Source organism: Mytilus trossulus, unplaced genomic scaffold (genome assembly GCF_036588685.1).
Source record: "Mytilus trossulus isolate FHL-02 unplaced genomic scaffold, PNRI_Mtr1.1.1.hap1 h1tg000070l__unscaffolded, whole genome shotgun sequence".
Classification (NCBI taxonomy): domain Eukaryota; kingdom Metazoa; phylum Mollusca; class Bivalvia; order Mytilida; family Mytilidae; genus Mytilus; species Mytilus trossulus.
Window position 1 is genome coordinate 2290599 of NW_026963294.1, and position 24427 is coordinate 2315025.

The following is a 24427-nucleotide window of genomic DNA, read 5'->3' on the forward strand; positions in this document are numbered from 1 at the left end:
TAATCTGTGGTTTTTTGTCCTGTTTAGACTGTACATGTAAAATTTATCCTGTGTATATTGTTTACTTGTACAGGTACAGACATTTCAAGATTCTCTGTATAAGAAATATATTTTGTACATACTTAGGTTTACATGAAGGTGCCTTAAATCAGATACCGAGTGACATTGAACTCCAAAGATTTGCCTCAGCTTGTGATGAAAACACCATCCGTGAATTGGCCATACATCTTGGTATGACGTTCAAAGCATGGGAAGAACTTCAAAGGAATAACCCTGATTATATTCAGATTGTCAAGTACAGAATTCTGGTCAACTGGAGAGAAAAATGTTCAGGAAAATTCATCAACATAGCGAAGGCTTTAACAGAAATGAAACTAACTACACACATGTTGTGTCAGGTAAATTAGCAGAGATAAAACTAACAACACATATGTCGTGTCAGGTAAAGTAACAGAGATAAAACTAACAACACATATGTCCTGTCAGGTAAAGTAACAGAGATAAAACTAACAACACATATGTGGTGTCAGGTAAAGTAACAGAGATAAAACTAACAACACATATGTCGTGTCAGGTAAAGTAACAGAGATAAAACTAACAACACATATGTCTTGTCAGGTAAAGTAACAGAGATAAAACTAACAACACATATGTGGTGTCAGGTAAAGTAAATTCTTAAAACACCGCTAGATGAATCACCTTCAGATTGTCTTTTAGAATCCAATCAAATCTGTTTTACGCACAATCGGTATTTTTTACTAGCGATGATCAAATAGTTGTTGAGTAAACTAAGAAATATTTCCAGATTTAGTATGAACATTGATTTTTCTAACCATGTAGCTTCCTGACATCCATTTTAATACTTTCATGCACAAACTTGAGGGTAGATATTCTCTCATTCTCTCAGCAAGCAAAACAGTAAAGTGTCATCAATTTAATTACTTTTTATACCAGTATGGGTATCATGTTTTCCAGTGTGTCTGTCGTTTCAAGTTCAAGACTGCTATCTATGAAGTTGTAGTCACATCAACTTGAAACTTTAAAAATATATATGTTTATATATCTATTTTACTATTCTTGTAGGTTAAAAGAATCCGAAAGGGACAATGCGGTATGTATCTAGGTAGGAGTAAGGGGCCAAAAAGAGGCCAAAACAAGCATTTGTCTAGTTTCCAGTACAATCCTTGTGTATAAGTATGTTAAGTGCTCTGAAAGTTTACCAAAAGATTAAATACCACAAATAGAAGGTTGGGATTCATTTTGGGAAATTATTGCCCAAACCGTCTTAAAAATAGGTCCTAAAAAGTGTATAAAACAAGCCTTTTTCTAGTTTTCGGACAATAACTTGTGTTTAAGTGTATGGACATCTCTTAATTTGAACCACTTTTAAAAAAAAGAAAATTTAATCAAAATATGGTTTTTTTAGGGGGTAAACAAATAATTTTGGGGGGTCAACTGTTTTCCCCTCAACATCTAAGAAATTGTAATTTTTCCATCTAACAAAAGGGGTTCACAATTTATTTTGCTTATTCTTTGTATATAGTCTGAAAATATATTTACTAAGCATTGCATAACAGCACAGTATATTGCACAACAGCCATACATCTTCAATCGAATATCAATTCAAATTATACGTTTGGATCCCGGAGAAAGAAAAGAAAGGTTGCGACTTTTTGGGGGGTGATGGATTGGTCCCAATCGTTTAAGAATTAGGGTTCACAAAGTTGCCAAAACAAGCATTTGTCTAGTTTCAGGACATTAATTTGTGCATATTAAACTCATCATAAATACCAGGATTAAAATTTTATATTTACGCCAGACGCGCGTTTTGTCTACAAAAGACTGATCAGTGACGCTAGAATCAAAAGAACATTGAAGACCAAATATAAATAAAAGTTTTGCCAAATACAGCTAAGGTAATATATTCCTGAGATAGAAAAGCCTTATTTTATACGACCGCAAATTTTGAAAAAATTTTTGTCGTATATTGCTATCACGTTGGCGTCGTCGTCGTCGTCGTCGTCCGAATACTTTTAGTTTTCGCACTCTAACTTTAGTAAAAGTGAATAGAAATCTATGAAATTTTAACACAAGGTTTATGACCATAAAAGGAAGGCTGGTATTGATTTTGGGAGTTTTGGTCCCAACATTTTAGGAATTAGGGGCCAAAAAGGGCCCAAATAAGCATTTTCTTGGTTTTCGCACTATAACTTTAGATTAAGTTAATAGAAATCTATGAAATTTTGACACAAGGTTTATAACCACAAAATAAAGGTTGGGATTGATTTTGGGAGTTTTATTTTCAACAGTTTAGGAATTAGGGGCCAAAAAAGGGCCCAAATAAGCATTATTCTTGGTTTTCGCACAATAACTTTAGTTAAAGTAAATAGAAATCAATGAAATTTAAACACAATGTTTATGACCACAAAAGGAAGGTTGGTATTGATTTTGGGAGTTTCGGTCCCAACAGTTTAGGAATTAGGGGCCAAAAAGGGACCCAAATAAGCATTTTTCTTGGTTTTCGCACCATAGCGTTAGTATAAGTAAATAGAAATCTATGAAATTTAAACACAAAATTTATGACTATAAAAGGAAGGTTGGTATTGATTTTGGAAGTTCTGGTCCCAACAGTTAAGGAAAAAGGGGCCCAAAGGGTCCAAAATTAAACTTTGTTTGATTTCATCAAAATTGAATAATTGGGGTTCTTTAATATGCCGAATCTAACTGTGTATGTAGATTCTTAATTTTTGGTCCCGTTTTCAAATTGGTCTACATTAAGGTCCAAAGGGTCCAAAATTAAACTTAGTTTGATTTTAACAAAAATTGAAACCTTGGGGTTCTTTGATATGCTGAATCTAAAAATGTACTTAGATTTTTTATTATTGGCCCAGTTTTCAAGTGGCCCAAATCGGGGTCCAAAATTAAACATTGTTTGATTTCATCAAAAATTGAATAATTGGGGTTCTTTGATATGCCAAATCTAACTGTGTATGTAGATTCTTAATTTTTGGTCCAGTTTTAAAATTGGTCTAAATTAAAGTGCAAAGGGTCCAAAATTAAACTAAGTTTGATTTTAACAAAAATTAAATTCTTGGGCCTCTTTGATATGCTGAATCTAAACATGTACTTAGATTTTTGATTATGGGCCCAGTTTTCAAGTTGGTCCAAATCAGGATCTAAAATTATTATATTAAGTATTGTGCAATAACAAGTCTTTTCAATTGCACAGTATTGTGCAATGGCAAGAAATATCTAATTTCACAATATTGTGAAATAGCAAATTTTTTTTTAATTAAGAGTTATCTTTCTTTGTCCAGTATAGTAAGCAAGAAATATCTGCAAGAATTTTTTTTAATTGGAGTTGTCTTTCTTTGTCCAGAATCAACTTAAATCTTTGTTATATACAATATACAATGTATATTCACTTTTTACTACCAACTGATAAATTTAAATAATCTTTACCATTCAGTGATAACAAGCATTTTTTTTACATCATGTATTTAAATGAGTAGTAATTGTTGCAAACTCCATTAGAATATTTTAATTGAAATTAGTTTTGGAATAAGGGAAAGGGGGATGTGAATAAAAAATTGGGTTAAATTTTTCTCATTTGAAATTTCATAAATAAAAAGAAAATTTCTTCAAACATTTTTTTGATTAATATTCAACAGCATAGTGAATTGCTCTAAGAGAAAACAAAAATTTTAAGTTCATTTGAATACATTCATTCTGTGTCAGAAACCTATGCTGTGTCAACTATTTAATCACAATCCAAATTTAGAGCGGAATCCAGCTTGAATGTTGTGTCCATACTTGCCCCAACCGTTCAGGGTTCAACCTCTGCGGTCGTATAAAGCTACGCCCTGCGGAGCATCTGGTTTTTAAATATAGAGTTTTATGTATAGTTAATTTATAATTATAAACATATCAATGATAACTCAAGTCAACACAGAAGTGCTGACTACTGGGATGGTGATACCCTCGTGGAAATAAATCTCTACCAGCAGTGGCATTAACCCAGTGGTTGCAAATAAAGTCATCATAGATAACAGGTTTAAAATATTATATTAACGCCAGACGCTTGTTTCGTCTACAAAAGACTCATCAGTGACGCTCGAAACAAAACATGTTGAACAGGCCAAATAGAGTACGAAGTTGAAGCGCATTAAGGACCAAAAATTCATAAAAGTTTTGCCGAATACAGCTAAGCTAATCTATTCCTGAGGTAGAAAAAGCCTCAGTTTTTCTAAAATATAAAGTTTTGTTAACAGTTAATCTATAATTATAAACATATCAATGGTAACTAAAGTCAACACAGAATTGCTGACTGCTGAGCTGGTGATCCCTTCGGGGAAACAAATCTCCACTAGCAATGGGATCGACCCCTACAAGGGTATTAAACAACCATGTTTATTCTGATCAGACAATAACTTGTGTTTAAGTGTATGGATGTATCTTACAAGTAATGTGTACCACATTCTAAAATAAAATCATTTTTGAAAAGGGAGGGGAGGGTAAAATCGTGTTTTTTTTGTGGGGAGATGCATATTTTTTCCTCAAAAGAAAGGTCTCATTTTGGAGGTGATGGAAATGATAATTTTTTTTTATTTTTTTTTTGGGGGGGGTCAACTGTTTCCCCCTCAAGATTTAAAAAAATTGTCAATTTTCCAAAGAAAAAATTAGGAATCACAATTTATTTGCTAATTTGTTTATGGTCTGAAAACAGATTTACAAAATGTTGCACACCAGCACAGTGTATTGCACAACAGCAATTCATCTTTTATTGGATATAAATTCAAATCATACAACCAGTTTAAGGTTTTTTGACTACATTTACTCTGTGTCATTTACCTAAAATCTGTCAAAAATTTAATAAAAATCCAAATTCAGACGTGTATCAAGCTTGGATATTGTGTCCAGTTTTGCCCCAACTGTTCAGGGTTGGACATCTGCGGTCGTTTCCAGCTGTGCTCGGCGAAGCAGTTTTTTGTTTTAGCTCGGATGATTTTTTTACAGAGTTATAGTCCTTGGAATTAGAACATTCACTTATGTTCGAAGATATTGACTTGATATTTGTTTTATAGTTAATCATGAAACATTATAAATTTTGTTTGATTTTTATTTTCATTTCAGATATTTTTTTATCGATCAGTCTACAACACCTTCAGTGAAGTTTGATTCACAAAAAACAAAAATCATTTGTTTTAGTATAAATATTTGCACCCGGAGATATTTGGCCTTTTTATAAAGAATTTTACAAATTACCGATTAAGTTATCATTTTGATCCAATACAATGCATTTTTAACCGGCTTAGGGACTATGTCTTGGCGTGCAATACTCTAAGAGTGCTTTTTTCAAAGCGATTATAACCAACCTAACTATAAATTCTGTCGAGGATCATACATTCCTTCGTCAACTTCTTTAGCATTGTCAGTGTTCTCAACATTCAGGTTCAGTTTGTATTTATAGATTAACTGTTAACAAAACTTTTTGTTTATACATTGTTGTACATCAATAATGTTGTCAGACTTTCATGGATTTTTTAAAACTTGAACAGAAGCTTGTTTATGTTAAAGTAAGTATCATAGGTATATTAATTGTGTTATATTTTCGTTCGTTGTTCCATATTTTGCTAATAAAAGGACTAAAAGGTTTATTTCATAGTTTACATAGAAATACTATCAGGGGTTCACATTTTTCAGACGTAAAATATTTTGTCAATCCTTCATGGAATGACATAAAACTAAATTGTTCAGAAGTCTTTTTTATCAAATTAAAGACAATTTCCACAGCAAACCTTTGAGCACGTTTTTTTTTTTCATTATACTTCTGATAAAAAGACTTTACATTTTTGCAGTTAACATTTAGCTACAGTCTGTGTTTAATGTCTTTTTCTGTCATCATTAAGTTAAACTTTAATAGAATGTAATATGAGACTGCAGGAGCATCTGCAATATGGAAAGATTTTAATTATTCCTGCAGTTGACATATAAATGGCCTTGGTTATTTGCAATAGAAAATAAACTTTTACACTCACAGCAACATTCTATGGCTAGACACAGGTTTTCACCGAACGCGTTACAAACTTTCAAATAAGTGGTGTAAGCTTTTGAGAATTAATGTTTTTACACCTGTGAAATACTGTGCGTAAGTTTTTGCTCATGTAAACTAATATTAGTGAGCTTATGTGAATAAATGCATTTAGGGTGAAAAAGTGTGCGTCAGATTTTGTAAATTAATGTTTTTATGAAATAATTTCTCTTATAATTGTCATTTTTACAGATATTACTGCAGAATATATGGATTTAATTCCAACAGATGAAATATTGGATGAACTAGCACAAGTCATAGGAGTAGTATCCTTCCAACTGGGTATAGAATTGGGATTATCTATAACATCATTAGATGCAATTCAATACAACAATGGAAGAAATTTAGTCGCTCAATGCAAAGATATATTATTCCAGTGGAGAGAAGATCAACGAGTGAAGCCAACCATTGGTGTACTGGTCCAAGCTCTAGTTAATATTGAAAGAGGTGCATCATGTTTGGGGGAAATCATTAAAACAGTAGGCGTGAAGAAATACATTCCACACGAAGAAGATGAGAAGGAAGGAAAGGTTAAGACACTTTTTAAAAGATTGAATCCTTTTCAGAAGAGGAAATAGTACCAGAACTTTTTATGAGTATAATTATCAAGACTTAAGCTAGGAATTTTCTTGGCTGTATGTTCATTAAAAAAAAGAGGTAACCGTTCTGATACGCTCCTTGTGTTAGTAATAATTGTCTAAACTAAATATGGTTATGCAGACAATACAAGGCAAATATGAAATTCAACTCAGAGCAGACAAAACACAAGAAATCGTGTTCTTTTTTTTAAATACTTTCTTTTCCAAAACCCTTCACAGAGAGCACTTTTTGAAATTGACCCTCCTGTTATAAAAAAAATCAGGGGAAATTGGCCCTTCCTCTTTGTTCCGGTCTGATGATTTTGTGCAAAGTTATCGTCCTTGGACTTAGAAAATTTACTTAAATGATCAGTTTACCACACATGTTTTCATGCTTGAAGATATTGACATGATATTTGTTATGTAGTTTACACTATGACAAGTTATTTAATGAACAAGTTAGCATTCTGTTACAGTACAATGAATGTTAAACCAGTAGGGGACTATATAAATGTATTGCTATGCATTCCTATTAGAACGCTTGTTTAAATCTTATTATATATTGTGAATGTATATTAAAATTGTATCTTCCGTAGTAAAAACACTACATGTCAAAAACTGCAGGTATTTAAGGTGCATCTTTAAGACAAGAATGATTGGATAAACGCGTTGAATCACTAGTTACAATATAAGTCATGTACATTCCGTTGACAGAAATGTGAAACATTCTCATCAGGAAAGTGTACATTTCTAAGATGTTTTTGTTTGTTTTGTTTATGCTCTTTAAAAACATGCTATTACATCAGTATTGCGTATGAGCAAATTTAGCTGTACAGCAAACTGAAATGCTATGCTATTCATCACTATGGTATGCAATATCTAATACAGATAGAAACCCATACCAATATCGCATACTTTGTATTACAAACCACGTATCGCATCGTTTTTGGGAATATCAATAGTTTTATGATGTTGATATATATTGCATTGTTTAATTACAGTTTTGAAGATCTGATTGGATAGAAAAAGTCTTCAATGTTAGATCACTTTATTATTAGCGGTGTGTTAATGTTATTCTTGGTTTAGTTAATAGATATCAATTACTGTTCTAAAGATTTCATCTAATATCCAAAATATTCAATATACGATACTTTTGATTATTGTTTATTATAATATAAATAGTGTACTGTATTATTAATTTGTACATAACAACTAATTTAATTTGTCAAGAGAAAGACGCAGGGTCAGCTATATTTCAAGGGTAGACTTAAAACGGTCGATAGCATAATGATTTTGCACAGCTATTTTGAAAAATATCTAAGATCTTAAAACCACAATACTTTGTCACGAAATCGTAACTACGACAATGAACTATTCTAATGCATTTTTATTGTATTGACAATGATAATATAATAAAAAAAATGGCCCCCAAAAAGCATTTCACTGGTTTGCAGACAATAACCTGTGTATAAGTGTATAGATCGCTAGGAAATTTAAGCACAAGGATCAATAGCTTCAAAGGAAAGGTTAGGATTGATTTTGAGAGTCGTGACCCAAACTATTTAGGAATAAGGGGCCGAAAAGAGATCAGAAACTATAATTTTCTAGTAACTAGAAATAACTCGAGTATAAGTCTATGGATTGATATTTATTTATACCACAAGGTTTAATACCGTAATAGAAAGGTTGGGATTATTGTCCTAGCTGTTTAGTAATGAGCGGCCAAAAAACATTTTTTGTTCTTGTTTCATGACAAATACTTGTGTATGGATCCCTATGACATTTTATCACAAGGTTCAATAGCATACAAAGAAATCTTGGGATTGATGATGGGGGTCGTAACCCGAAAACTTAAAAACTAGGGGCCGAAAAGTAGTCAGAAACTCGGATTTTCTAGTAATCAGTTATATGTTTGATTTAACAAAAAATCAATATGTCAGGGGTATCAAGCTTGAGTGTAGTGTCCGTATTTGCCCGAAATTTTCAGGGTTAGACCTTTTGTAATTGTATCAAGCTGCATTCAGCGGAGCATTTTATTTTACCAAGTAAAGTTTAACCAAGTAATGTAAGTAGCCTAAGAATAACTGTTTCTATAACTTTCATTCTATTATTCTATTCTCATATGTCTTGATCGGTGTGAGTAAAGTAGTTCTCATCTCTAGAGAAAACTTTGTTTTCGGCAAATCATTGGTCGATGACATCACATATAAAGAACAGAATTTACTGTAAATATTTGAAATGATGAAGTTTATGTAGATAGCGTCTTAAATTATAAGGGAAAAAAATTCAACCACTTTTATGTTGTGTGTTAAGATATTTATCACTCTCAACAGTTAAGTATTTAAAAAAAAAACTCGTTAAGCCTCACGTTTGAAATTTCTAAAATTAACTGTCTCGAGCGGAGAAATGTCGTAACACACTTGATGCAGTGGGAAAATCTATATTTCTCTTGCAGTGATATACAAATATTGAGCAATCTAGGAAGGGTGTATATATTTTATTTGTTCTATATTGTAAATAAAAGCATGTTGAAATGATTTTATGTTGTTTGTACACATATTTATCACTATCGATGTAGATCATTGCTGCATATGTTTGACGAATGTATCATGTAAATAAAAAAAAAATCTTCAACTGAAACATGACTGATGTTTTTTTTTATATACTTAGTTTAAATAAATGAAATGACTGAATACAATGAGGGCGAAGATGAAAAAAATACAATCAAAATCAATAACTTGGAAAATAAAACGGATTAAACCAAGTCACAAAAAAAATTACCAAAAAATAAACCTCAACAGTTTCATGGTCTATGCAACATTAAGCAAAATGGTATAAAAAACGCAACACGATCACAAAAAATCTAGGTGATCAGAAGGATAAGTTGTTCCTGCTCCACTGTTTTCAGTGAGTATAATACCGGAATGATCGCAGGTGCTCACAATGAGTATAAAACGGGAATGATCGTAGCTGCTCACGAAGGATAAATATTCATAGTTCCTGCTCCACTATTGTCAATGCATATATTACGGGAATGGTCGCAGGTTCTCATAAAGGGTAAATAGTTCCTTCTTCGCTATTGTCAATGAGTATAAAACGGGAATGATCGCAGGTGCACAGGAATGGTAATTAGTTCCTGCTTCACTTTATATGTCAATGAATATAAAACGGAATTATCAAAGGTGCTCCGAAATGTTAAGTAGTTGTTGTTCCACTACTGTGGATTCATTTATTTTTGTGGTACCAATTTTGATGGATTAAGGAAAACTTGCATGTTCGTGGTTTTGCTGAAATCTGCATACAAGCTTAGAGAATTCAAAGCTTGCTATTCGTTGAACATTTAATTTCGTGGTTCACCTGTAACCACGAAATCCACGAAAATTGGTATCCAACGAATAATAATGAATCCACAGCTATTATCAATGAGTATAACACGGGAATAATCGCAGGTGCTGAGGAAGGGTAAGTAGTTTCTGATCCACTATTGTCAATGTGTATAAAAGGGGAACGATCGGAGGTACTTACGAAGGAAATTGGGTCATAGTTTCTGCTCCACTATTGTTAATGAGTATAATACGGGAATGCTCTCACTGGTGCTTAAAAAGGAATTATAGTTCCTGGTCCACTATTGTCAAGTGTATGCAATCGGAATGGTCACAGGTGTTCAGGACGGGATAAGTAGTTCCTGGTTCACTATTGTCAGTGAGTATAAAACAGAAATGATTTCAGGTTTTCTGGAAGGGTTAGTAGTTCCGGTTCCATTATTTTCAAGAAGAATAAAATGGCAGTTATCGCGGCTGTTTATGAACAGTAAGTGATTCTTGCTATTCTTCAATTCTTCAATAAATTAGTAAGAAAAAATAAATAAAATTGAGATAGCTGTAGAGTTTTATGAAAGTTGATTTAGAAAAGTTAAACAAATGTTTGAAGATGACTATCTAGATTTCGCCTTAACTGAAAATTCTAACTTTGTTTACTTATTAATCAAATTGATCAATTTGACAGCAACAAAACAAACTACCAAAGAACATGGCATTCTGTAAATAAATGTACAGTTGACACAGTTATTTGAAAAAGTTATACACATTTGTTAAGGTGACTTTCTCAAATTAGTCCAACCTGAACTTTTAAGGTTTGTTTTACCTATTTTAATATTAAATCCTTAAATTTGACAGCAATAAACCAAACAACCAAATGACCTGGTATTTTGTTGATCAATATAAAGTTAAGGTAGCTGTATTTTTTTTTATGAAAATCTAAGTTGATATAGAAAAGTTATACATACGTTTAAAGATGACCATCTAGATTTTGCCAAATCTAGAAATTCTAAATTCTTTTACCAATTAATTAAATCCATCAATTTGGACAGCAACAAACCAAACTTCCAAAGAACATGACATTCTGTAAATCAATATAATGTTGAGATAGCTGAATAATTTTGTGAAAATTCAAGTTGATTTGAAAACAAAATAGGCATTTTTAAGGTGATAATTTAGTCTAAACTGTTGTTTGCCTATTTATCAAATCCTTAAATTTGACAGTAATGAACCGAACTACCAAACAAAATAGCAATTTTGAGGGAAGAATATATAATTGAGACAGATTAAGACCAGTCAATACTAAATTTAAAGGTCCAACCAAGTTCAGATCAAATTTTTAACGTAATATCAATTATGTGCGATAAAAATTGCATCAGTCCCATCTGCCTGATAATATTGTACGGTCCCTAAAGATAGAACATGACACGGTCTTCTATCTTGGTTTTTATAATAAACATAAGTATTGTAGGAAGCAAGAAACAAATACCCTTCAGAGCAGCAATTGTTGGTACCAAATGAAAAATCAATTTGTGTCGCTTACAGACACTGCCAATTTATACAATCTCCAGCAAAAAATGACCTTCATTTGAAAGTGATTTCTCTACTCATGCTCCTTCAGACCCGAAAAATTTTGCGCTGTCAAAAGTATTGGTAATTCTATTTCAAATGTATATATGCGTCTTGTGTAGCAAATTATATGCCTAGTATCTTCGATAAGTTTAAAATTTGTTTGTATGAAAAAAGGACGTCTCTAACTCAGGGTTACTTAAAAAAGAAAGAAAAACACATTAAATAACTTCATGCGTGCGTAGTTTGTATTCACGTGATATAACTGAGAATGGAAATGGGGAATGTGTCAAAGAGACAACAACCCGACCATAGAGCAGACAATAGCAGAAGGTCACCAACAGGTCTTCAATGCAGCGAGAAATTCCCGAAGCCGGAGGCGTCCTTCAGCTGGTCCCTAAACAAATATATATGTAACACTCAGAAACTAAAGTTATTGTCCGGAAACCAAATGTGTCTTCGGACGACGCAGACGACGCCATCATACCGTTATACGATACAAAACTGTCCTTCTTCCCAAACGTGTCAACAAAACGTCATTGAAATGCAAAACATGACTAACACACCGTGTTATATGTATAAACGCGCACACGTGTCCAATCCCCAAACGTGTCCACATCAAGCTTTTTCTTCTTTTACTATCATTCGTGTCCATGTCATAAATACGTATAAGTAGTTTTTTTTTTTCTTAACGTATACTCATTATACTATTTCATTAATAAAAAGAAAGAAATAACTTTAGGCAGTATAACCCTAGTAAAAGTGTCCGTTCGGCTATGTTGGATGTAAATGTAAGCAGCCATGCTAAATTAAATTGTATTAAATCAGATACATGTACCTCGTATAGATGAATGTCTTATACTCTGCGCATTAAAACCATTGTAGCATGTCACTCTTTTATTGTGCCATCAGATTTATTTAGAAGCCAGCATATTTTTTAATTTCCGCAACTGTAATGGCCTCTATTACATAACGTAGTTTCTTACTGAAGTCACAAACAAATAGGTCTTTACTCGGTCTTTTTATTTTTTAAATAAAAATCCCAGCTAGGTTAATCCCTAATAACAATGAATAACCGTAAAAATGTAGGCCCAATCCAAAATTCCTTGTATCATAATAGAACCTGAAATATTTGGCACTGGACGTTATGGCTATTGTTCGTGTGTATTTAGTGATACTCGAAACCTAACATTCATTTAAGAAAATGATAACCAGTTTATGATTTGAAGAGCTCTTTAAATACCAGAACTGTTGAAAAAAGGGAATTCAATTCTGCTAAATGTCAGCCGTGCAATATTTGGATTAATATAAAAGGTACCATTGAAGTTTATTAGTACAACATTGTGACGATTAATTCAACTGTACTAAAATTATTTGTCTGTTCGTTCTTAATAAGCATGAAATACTTGCAACTGGACAAGGAGCTCGTTTCAGTTTAAAATTTGCAATTATGATAATCGTTAACAACCGGCATTGAACAAACAAATGATAATATGACCTCTTCATCAACTGTGTCCCGCATCACCGTAAACATTATTGAGGTCATTTGGGACATTCATGTATTAGCACTAAAAGACGTGATAGCAGTGGACACGTTTCGGCGAATAACAATGATCGGAAACGTTTGGGGGTTATGAAATCGGACACGTTTGGGAAAACTCAAGTATAACGGACACGTTTTGGGGAATTGCAAACGTTTGGGGGTATCGGGCACGTTTGGGAGTGTTACATATACTTGTTCAGTGATAATGAACGCCATACTAAACTCCAAATTTTAAACAAAAACTAAAATTAAAAATAATACAAGACTAACAAAGGCCAGAAGCTCCTGACTTGGGACAGGCGCACAATTGCAGCGGAGTTTAACATGTTTATGAGATCTCAACCATCCCCATATACCTCTAGCCAATGCAGAAAAGTAAAGGCATAACATTACGCACAATAAAATTCAGTTCAAGAGAAGTCCAAGTCTGATGTCAGAAGATGTAACCAAAGAAAAAAAACAAAATGACAATAATACATAAATAACATCAGACTACTAGCAGTTAACTGACATGCCAGCTCCAGACTTCAATTAAACTGATTGAAAGATTATGTCTTCTTCATATGGATCCTTCCCGTGAGGGGTTCAGTACCATACCATCATAACATATATGAGAAGAACATAACCCGTGTAATGCCAACAACTAGTTTTTAAATAAATGTGTTTAGTTTCGATGCAAAGACCCTATACGTGAATCAATATTAACGCCAAAATATGCAATCTTTAATGACCTGACAACAGTATCGTAACTATATCCTTTCTTAAGTCCATTTAAAGGTTTTTTTAGCTTCTGAGGTGAATACTGACATGTTTGTGATTTATAAAGAATATTTCCATAAAATATCGGATGTGAAATACCTGAACGTATAAGAGGTATGCATGTTGAGCTATAGGTACGAATGATTTCCTTATACCGATGATAAAATTTAGTAAATGTTTTGACTAGTTTGTGATATCGAAAACCCAAGTGTAATAATTTTTCAGAAATACATAAATTGCTCTCATTAAAATCGAAAACATTGTTAAATACACGAGCGAATCGTACAAGTTGAGATATATATCTATAAACACCGTAATATGGTGACAAGGGAACGTCACCATCTAAAAATTGATATTTATCGACAGGAAATGAGCAATCATCTCTTTTATCATATAAATTTTAGAATTAAGCTTTCCGTTAATGATATAGATATCAAGATCGAGGAAAGGGCAGTGGTCATTGTAAGTATTAACTTTATTCCAAGTTAGTTCAACAGGATAAATTTCTTTAGTATATTTACTGAAGTCGTCATTATTCAGAGCCAAAATATCATCCAAATATCTAAAAGTATTATTAAATTTGTGCATTAGATGTTGTTTCGATGGGTCTTTGCTAATTTTGTCATGAATTGTAACTCATAGTAATACAAAAACAGGTCCGCAATAAGTGGTGCACAGTTAGTTCCCATTGGAATTCCGATAACCTGACGATATACGGAATCTCCAAAGCGAACAAAAATGTTATCTAGTAAAAATCAAGGGCAGATATAGTATCAAAGCATGTCCAATTGACATAGTTTTTTGTTTATTGCTACTTAAAAATGACCTAAAAAAGTTTGAACATATATATTCACATTCTGACGTTTTAAGTGCCCATTTAGTCAGGGGTGTGATTTTTTTCTTAATGAGAATGTGAGGCAATGTGGTATATAGGGTAAAAAAAATCAAAACTTTGAACAGATTCAAAATCACTAGTATAAGCATGCAAATTATCAAGTACTTCCAACGAGTTTTTGCCACTTCAAAAGTAATTAATTCCACTATTTTCGAAGGCCTTATTTGAATAATTTATTATCAGGTTTTTGATTGTACCATATGAACTGGTAAGTAGAATAGATAATTTAGTAGTGGAACAATGGCTTGAAGACGAAATAAATCTATATTTGTAAGGAGTAATAGTATACAGCTTTCCTTTTTACATAATTCTGGTTTTTGGTAATATTTCCTTTTTATATAGTTTTGTGTAGATACTTTGAATTTGTCGAAATATATAAAAACAGTTTGGTCACATGTTTGAAAATATATCATCGTGGTTACAATATTAGTATATGATCATTGATATGGTCATAATCATAAATTAACTGTTTATAAAATTTATAATTTTTCGTAATATTAAGGATTTTCTACCAAGAAATATGTCACCTTAGTTGTTTTTGACAGAAACTTTCAGAATTTGTTGTCCTCAATACTCTTCAAACTCGTACTTTATTTAGCCTTTTCAACTTTATTTTGAGCGTCAGCGGTTGGTCTTTTGTAGATCAAACGCGTGTCTGGCGTACAAAATTGTAATCCTGGTATCCGTGATAGTTTTATTTTTCAAACATACTGTGAATTTGTTTTTTATATGATTGACAAGATTTTACGAAAGATACCAAAGGGACAGTCAAACTCTTAAATCTAAAACAAACTGACAACGCCATGGCTAAAAATGAAAAAGACAAACAGACAAACAATAGTACACATGACACAACATAGAAAACTAAAGAATAAACAACACGAACCCCTTTAAAAACTAAGGGTGATCATAAAATAGCTTAGTAAGTATCATGTTTTTGAATAGATTTGTTTATACTAATACCCTGAGATTCTTCTTTTGCATACTCATTTGAGAAGTACAATAATGTATGTATGTTTCGATGGGTCTTTGCTAATTTTATAGATATACCATGATATAGATGGTATAAAGGGTAGAAAAATCAAAACTTTGAACAGATTCAAAATCACCAATATAAGCATACAATTCATCAAGTACTTTCAACGAGTTTATGACACTCCAAAAGTAATTTATTCCACTATTACAGTAAATAGGTGGAATTGGGAATTGCACGTAATTACTAAAATTAGGAATTATATGTTATCCCTAATGCACTTAGTTAATACAAAAGATTCTCGGAAACTGACCAGTGAACTTATTACCAGTAAAAAGGAATTTATACACCTATTTTCTAACTGTTAAAACCATGTTGTAAAATGGTAAGCTGAACAAAAGTTATGGCAATACTGATTAAAACATCTGTGAATTATGGGTAAGTTATTTAAAATGATCACCCTTAAATATACCTTCTAGTTAAACTATCTCTAAACAAATTTGTGGAAAATGAGAAAGAAAATATACTGAACTACTTTAGAAACGCAACACTTGATTATTCGTTTAAAAGATTTGAATGAATGTGGCACCGTCAAAAGCAATGACTGCCTAAAATAAACGCCAAAACTATTGTTAGAGAGGTCAACCATTTCTCTTCGACATGTTTTGGGTTCTGTTTTTCACCTTCTGATTTTGCGTTTGTTCCAACCATTATCATGATTATAATGGGTTTTGGCAATCTTGCGGTTGAAACTTTAAGGCTTCAAATGCTTTTCTTCAGTCGATTATTGTGCAGTTCAAATTATGGAAAACGTTAATGACATGAAGCTGTGTGCAATGGCATTCGGCAATTTTATTGATAGTTGACGTTGCGGCCGTAAAAATTTCTCGCAAATTATATTGACGTTACATTGTCACTTCCATGTTTCATGTTCATATTGATCTGGTTATTGATGGTCAGCAACAAATTCCGTCTACCTGTATCGTTTTCTGAAGGACAATACGACGAGTTTCTGAAGTCTATGGTTGCAGCACGTTCACGTTTTCCTGTTTGCAGTGTTCTAATGCGATGATTCAGTTTATTATTCCAGCTCAGTCTTAGCAATATGGAGATGCAACATGTTTTAACTGATTTAAGTGTGGCCAAGGACTAAAAGAACTGTTTCACGAAGCAAAACAAAATACTAAAAAATGTCTTGGTTCCAAATTTCGCTTTTAGAAATTCGCGAGACTTAAAAAAAATTGTTATGTTCAATAACCATAGGTAAGTCAGATGTTGATTTTCTGAAGAAAAAGACATATGGTAAGTATTGATAGTAGTTGTATGAGAGTCAATCATGATTTGGTAAAATAAAGGAACAAAATGAGTGTTGCGTTTTTCAAGTCAGTCAGTATATATTAATAGGAGAGTTGTTCAAAATGTACTAAGAAACATGTGAAAGAGTCTTAATACAAATGGAGAAGCTAACCACTATCGTCAGGAGATTTTAAAATGAGATAGGTCAGTAGCTCAAAATACAGTCTGAGGAATGACAGAAAGAGTAGCTAGATTAAATGTTACGTTAACGGTATTGAAAATTGGGCGTTTGACACTTACATAATTGGAAAAGTCACTTGACGCTAACATTATAAGAAAAAGATGTGGCTGGCAGACACCCCATAAACAAACCACATAACCCAAAAGGAAGACAGGAATACAAAAATAAATATAGCACATTAACGCAATGGCGTGATGTATAAATACCGCGCCACGCCAAAAGAATATAACCTGAAATTTACTAAACAGAAAAAATCGAAAGATATACAAAGACAAACAAAAAAAACCACTAGAACACGTTATCAAGATGATTTTTAAAAACAAAATCCTTACCTAGGATATGTACTTTAATAGCACAATATATTATTTGTGAAGTTAATGTACCAGAGGGACATTTAAACTAATCTATAAGTCGAAAAAAAACTGACAACTCTTGCATGAAATCTAGCTACCCGGGGATTCATATATATCTTACATAAAGCGTTTGTTTTTTAATGACATTTATGGCTTTCATCTTGTATCGAGGAGTTTGATATGCTGTATCTAAGATTGACATAGTTATTGTTACTACTTCTGGATATGGCATTATAAATGGTGATTTGTGTGGTGGTGTACGGAATAACTCTGGATCATCTAGATCTAATCTCTCGTCAAAGTAAATCCGACATCGCTTGCCCCTGTTGTTGGTTGGGTGAAGATGTTACCTTGCCTTCCTGTGGTTAAATTGACTGATAAAAATGTCCGTCTTCATGACGATTCCCCCAGATTTACCATGGGTTTTGATAGGCTTCAGTGTCGGTTTGTGCTAATTGGAAGATGCCTTTCTCTTAGCCTTGTTCCACTTTAACTGATTTTGTCATGCATCCATCTGTGTCCTTTATTTAATATGCACAAAGACCAAGGTGAGCGACACCCTGCTCTTTAGAGCCTCTAATTTTTTAAATCAGTTAATCAAAAACAACATATCCAATACAGTTATGCAATACTATAGTAAAAAATAAAAACGGCGAAAAGACGATTAACAATGATAAAACATTTCACAAAAACTATTGAGGATTGGGCTTAGATGCCAGTGTTACCCAAGGAGAAACAGTTTCAAAACTAAGAGTTGAGATAGACCGACTTGAATAAAGTGCACTCTTGTATCTGGCTGTTAACATTATGTGGTGATTTGTTAAATGGGCACTATTCTCTTTTATCAGACAATACAGTGAATAATCTGTGGTTTTTTGTCCTGTTTAGACTGTACATGTAAAATTTATCCTGTGTATATTGTTTACTTGTACAGGTACAGACATTTCAAGATTCTCTGTATAAGAAATATATTTTGTACATACTTAGGTTTACATGAAGGTGCCTTAAATCAGATACCGAGTGACATTGAACTCCAAAGATTTGCCTCAGCTTGTGATGAAAACACCATCCGTGAATTGGCCATACATCTTGGTATGACGTTCAAAGCATGGGAAGAACTTCAAAGGAATAACCCTGATTATATTCAGATTGTCAAGTACAGAATTCTGGTCAACTGGAGAGAAAAATGTTCAGGAAAATTCATCAACATAGCGAAGGCTTTAACAGAAATGAAACTAACTACACACATGTTGTGTCAGGTAAATTAGCAGAGATAAAACTAACAACACATATGTCGTGTCAGGTAAAGTAACAGAGATAAAACTAACAACACATATGTCCTGTCAGGTAAAGTAACAGAGATAAAACTAACAACACATATGTGGTGTCAGGTAAAGTAACAGAGATAAAACTAACAACACATATGTCGTGTCAGGTAAAGTAACAGAGATAAAACTAACAACACATATGTCTTGTCATGTAAAGTAACAGAGATAAAACTAACAACACATATGTGGTGTCAGGTAAAGTAAATTCTTAAAACACCGCTAGATGAATCACCTTCAGATTGTCTTTTAGAATCCAATCAAATCTGTTTTACGCACAATCGGTATTTTTTACTAGCGATGATCAAATAGTTGTTGAGTAAACTAAGAAATATTTCCAGATTTAGTATGAAAATTGATTTTTCTAGCCATGTAGCTTCCTGACATCCATTTAAATACTTTCATGCACAAACTTGAGGGTATATATTCTCTCATTCTCTCAGCAAGCAAAACAGTAAAGTGTCATCAATTTAATTACTTTTTATACCAGTATGGGTATCATGTTTTCCAGTGTGTCTGTCGTTTCAAGTTCAAGACTGCTATCTATGAAGTTGTAGTCACATCAACTTGAAACTTTAAAAATATATATGTTTATATATCTATTTTACTATTCTTGTAGGTTAAAAGAATCCGAAAGGGACAATGCGGTATGTATCTAGGTAGGAGTAAGGGGCCAAAAAGAGGCCAAAACAAGCATTTGTCTAGTTTCTAGTACAATCCTTGTGTATAAGTATGTTAAGTGCTCTGAAAGTTTACCAAAAGATTAAATACCACAAATAGAAGGTTGGGATTCATTTTGGGAAATTATTGCCCAAACCGTCTTAAAAATAGGTCCTAAAAAGTGTATAAAACAAGCCTTTTTCTAGTTTTCGGACAATAACTTGTGTTTAAGTGTATGGACATCTCTTAATTTGAACCACTTTTAAAAAAAAGAAAATTTAATCAAAATATGTTTTTTTTAGGGGGTAAACAAATAATTTTGGGGGGTCAACTGTTTTCCCCTCAACATCTAAGAAATCGTAATTTTTCCATCTAACAAAAGGGGTTCACAATTTATTTTGCTTATTCTTTGTATATAGTCTGAAAATATATTTACTAAGCATTGCATAACAGCACAGTATATTGCACAACAGCCATACATCTTCAATCGAATATCAATTCAAATTATACGTTTGGATTCCGGAGAAAGAAAAGAAAGGTTGCGACTTTTTGGGGGGTGATGGATTGGTCCCAATCGTTTAAGAATTAGGGTTCACAAAGTTGCCAAAACAAGCATTTGTCTAGTTTCAGGACATTAATTTGTGCATATTAAACTCATCATAAATACCAGGATTAAAATTTTATATTTAAGCCAGACGCGCGTTTTGTCTACAAAAGACTGATCAGTGACGCTAGAATCAAAAGAACATTGAAGACCAAATATAAATAAAAGTTTTGCCAAATACAGCTAAGGTAATATATTCCTGAGATAGAAAAGCCTTATTTTTTTTAAATATAGAGTTTTATTTATAGTTAATTTATAATTATAAACATATCAATGATAACTCAAGTCAACACAGAAGTGCTGACTACTGGGATGGTGATACCCTCGTGGAAATAAATCTCTACCAGCAGTGGCATTAACCCAGTGGTTGCAAATAAACTCATCATAGATAACAGGCTTAAAATATTAAATTAACGCCAGACGCTTGTTTCGTCTACAAAAGACTCATCAGTGACGCTCGAAACAAAACATGTTGAACAGGCCAAATAGAGTTACAAACTTTCAAATAAGTGGTGTAAGCTTTTGAGAATTAATGTTTTTACACCTGTGAAATACTGTGCGTAAGTTTTTGCTCATGTAAACTAATATTAGTGAGCTTATGTGAATAAATGCATTTAGGGTGAAAAAGTGTGCGTCAGATTTTGTAAATTAATGTTTTTATGAAATAATTTCTCTTATAATTGTCATTTTTACAGATATTACTGCAGAATATATGGATTTAATTCCAACAGATGAAATATTGGATGAACTAGCACAAGTCATAGGAGTAGTATCCTTCCAACTGGGTATAGAATTGGGATTATCTATAACATCATTAGATGCAATTCAATACAACAATGGAAGAAATTTAGTCGCTCAATGCAAAGATATATTATTCCAGTGGAGAGAAGATCAACGAGTGAAGCCAACCATTGGTGTACTGGTCCAAGCTCTAGTTAATATTGAAAGAGGTGCATCATGTTTGGGGGAAATCATTAAAACAGTAGGCGTGAAGAAATACATTCCACACGAAGAAGATGAGAAGGAAGGAAAGGTTAAGACACTTTTTAAAAGATTGAATCCTTTTCAGAAGAGGAAATAGTACCAGAACTTTTTATGAGTATAATTATCAAGACTTAAGCTAGGAATTTTCTTGGCTGTATGTTCATTAAAAAAAAGAGGTAACCGTTCTGATACGCTCCTTGTGTTAGTAATAATTGTCTAAACTAAATATGGTTATGCAGACAATACAAGGCAAATATGAAATTCAACTCAGAGCAGACAAAACACAAGAAATCGTGTTCCTTTTTTTAAATACTTTCTTTTCCAAAACCCTTCACAGAGAGCACTTTTTGAAATTGACCCTCCTGTTATAAAAAAAAATCAGGGGAAATTGGCCCTTCCTCTTTGTTCCGGTCTGATGATTTTGTGCAAAGTTATGGTCCTTGGACTTAGAAAATTTACTTAAATGATCAGTTTACCACACATGTTTTCATGCTTGAAGATATTGACATGATATTTGTTATGTAGTTTACACTATGACAAGTTATTTAATGAACAAGTTAGCATTCTGTTACAGTACAATGAATGTTAAACCAGTAGGGGACTATATAAATGTATTGCTATGCATTCCTATTAGAACGCTTGTTTGAATCTTATTATATATTGTGAATGTATATTAAAATTGTATCTTCCGTAGTAAAAACACTACATGTCAAAAACTGCAGGTATTTAAGGTGCATCTTTAAGACAAGAATGATTGGATAAACGAGTTGAATCACTAGTTACAATATAAGTCATGTACATTCCGTTGACAGAAATGTGAAACATTCTCATCAGGAAAGTGTACATTTCTAAGATGTTTTTGTTTGTTTTGTTTATGCTCTTTAAAAACATGCTATTACATCAGTATTGCGTATGAGCAAATTTAGCTGTACAGCAAACTGAAATGCTATGCTATTCATCACTATGGTATGCAATATCTAATACAGATAGAAACCCATACCAATATCGCATACTTTGTATTACAAACCACGTATCGCATCGTTTTTGGGAATATCAATAGTTTTATGATGTTGATATATATTGCAATGTTTAATTACAGTTTTGAAGATCTGATTGGATAGAAAAAGTCTTCAATGTTAGATCACTTTATTATTAGCGGTGTGTTAATGTTATTCTTGGTTTAGTTAATAGATATCAATTACTGTTCTAAAGATTTCATCTAATATCCAAAATATTCAATATACGATACTTTTGATTATTGTTTATTATAATATAAATATTATACTGTATTATAAATTTGTACATAACAACTAATTTAATTTGTCAAGAGAAAGTCGCAGGGTCAGCTATATTTCGAGGGTAGACTTATAACGGTCGATAGCATAATGATTTTGCACAGCTATTTTGAAAAATATCTACAGAAAGATCTAAAAACCACAATACTTTGTCACGAAATCGTAACTACGACAATGAACTATTGTAATGCATTTTTATTGTATTGACAATGATAATATAATAAAAAAATGGCCCCCAAAAAGCATTTCACTGGTTTGCAGACAATAACCTGTGTATAAGTGTATAGATCGCTAGGAAATTTAAGCACAAGGATCAATAGCTTCAAAGGAAAGGTTAGGATTGATTTTGGGAGTCGTGACCCAAACTATTTAGGAATAAGGGGCCGAAAAGAGATTAGAAACTATAATTTTCTAGTAACTAGAAATAACTCGAGTATAAGTCTATGAATTGATATTTAATTATACCACAAGGTTTAATACCGTAATAGAAAGGTTGGGATTATTGTCCTAGCTGTTTAGTAATGAGCGGCCAAAAAACATTTTTTTGTTCTTGTTTCATGACAAATTCTTGTGTATTGATCCCTATGACATTTTATCACAAGGTTCGATAGCATACAAAGAAATCTTGGGATTGATGATGGGGGTCTTAACCCGAAAACTTAAAAACTAGGGGCCGAAAAGTAGTCAGAAACTCGGATTTTCTAGTAATCAGTTATATGTTTGATTAACAAAAAATCAATATGTAAGGGGTATCAAGCTTGAGTGTAGTGTCCGTATTTGCCCGAAATTTTCAGGGTTATACCTTTTGTAATTGTATCAAGCTGCATTCAGCGGAGCATTTTATTTTACCAAGTAAAGTTTAACCAAGTAACGTAAGTAGCCTAAGAATAACTTTTTCTATAACTTTCATTCTATTATTCTATTCTCATATGTCTTGATCGGTGTGAGTAAAGTAGTTCTCATCTCTAAAGAAAACTTTGTTTTCGGCAAATCATTGGTCGATGACATCACATATAAAGAACATAATTTACTGTAAATATTTGAAATGATAAAGTTTATATAGATAGCGTCTTAAATTATAAGGGAAAAAAAATTCCACCACTTTTATGTCGTGTGTTAAGATATTTATCACTCTCAACAGTTAAGTATTTAAAAAAAAACTCGTTAAGCCTCACGTTTGAAATTTCTAAAATTAACTGTCTCGAGCGGAGAAATGTCGTAACACACTTGATGCAGTGGGAAAATCTATATTTCTCTTGCAGTGGTATACAAATATTGAGCAATCTAGGAAGGGTGTATATATTTTATTTGTTCTATATTGTAAATAAAAGCATGTTGAAATGATTCTATGTTGTTTGTACACATATTTTTCACTATCGATGTAGATCATTGCTGCATATGATTGACGAATGTATCATGTAAATAAAAGCTTTTTGTTCAACTGAAACATGACTGATGGTTTTTTATATCCTTAATTTTGGTAAATGACATGACTGAATACAATGAGGGCAAAGATGAAACAAATACAATCAAAATCAATAACTTGGAAAATAAAACGGATTAAACCAAGTCACAAAAAAAATTACCAAAAAATAAACCCCAACAGTCTCATGGTCTATGCAACATTAAGTAAAATGGTAGAAAAAACGCAACACGATCACAAAAAATCTAGGTGATCAGAAGGATAAGTTGTTCTTGCTCCACTGTTGTCAGTGAGTATAATACCGGAATGATCGCAGGTGCTCACAATGAGTATAAAAACGGGAATGATCGTAGCTGCTCACGAAGTATAAATAGTTCATAGTTCCTGCTCCACTATTGTCAATGCATATATTACGGGAATGGTCGCAGGTTCTCATAAAGGGTAAATAGTTCCTTCTTCCCTATTGTCAATGAGTATAAAACGGGAATAATCGCAGGTGCACATGAATGGTAATTAGTTCC

The 24427-nt window shown here is 32.6% G+C and overlaps 2 protein-coding genes across 2 annotated transcripts in view; both read left to right on the forward strand.

Annotated features, from left to right (window-relative positions):
* LOC134699524 (uncharacterized) overlaps window positions 1–9235 on the forward strand; it is a 62813-nt gene extending 53578 nt beyond the window's left edge. Inside the window, exons 9-11 of the mRNA XM_063561121.1 lie at window positions 127–398; window positions 1084–1111; window positions 6284–9235. Coding sequence (XP_063417191.1) covers window positions 127–398; window positions 1084–1111; window positions 6284–6669 — 686 coding nt within the window. The 3' untranslated portion in view covers window positions 6670–9235. The remainder of the gene's footprint in view (window positions 1–126; window positions 399–1083; window positions 1112–6283) is intronic.
* An 8763-nt stretch (window positions 9236–17998) lies between these two features.
* LOC134699525 (uncharacterized) lies at window positions 17999–21779 on the forward strand. The gene is made up of 4 exons (XM_063561122.1): window positions 17999–18059; window positions 18603–18874; window positions 19560–19587; window positions 20900–21779. Exons 1-4 carry the CDS (start codon window positions 17999–18001, stop codon window positions 21283–21285), a joined length of 747 nt encoding a protein of 248 aa, XP_063417192.1. The 3' UTR covers window positions 21286–21779.
* Window positions 21780–24427: the final 2648 nt, after the last annotated feature.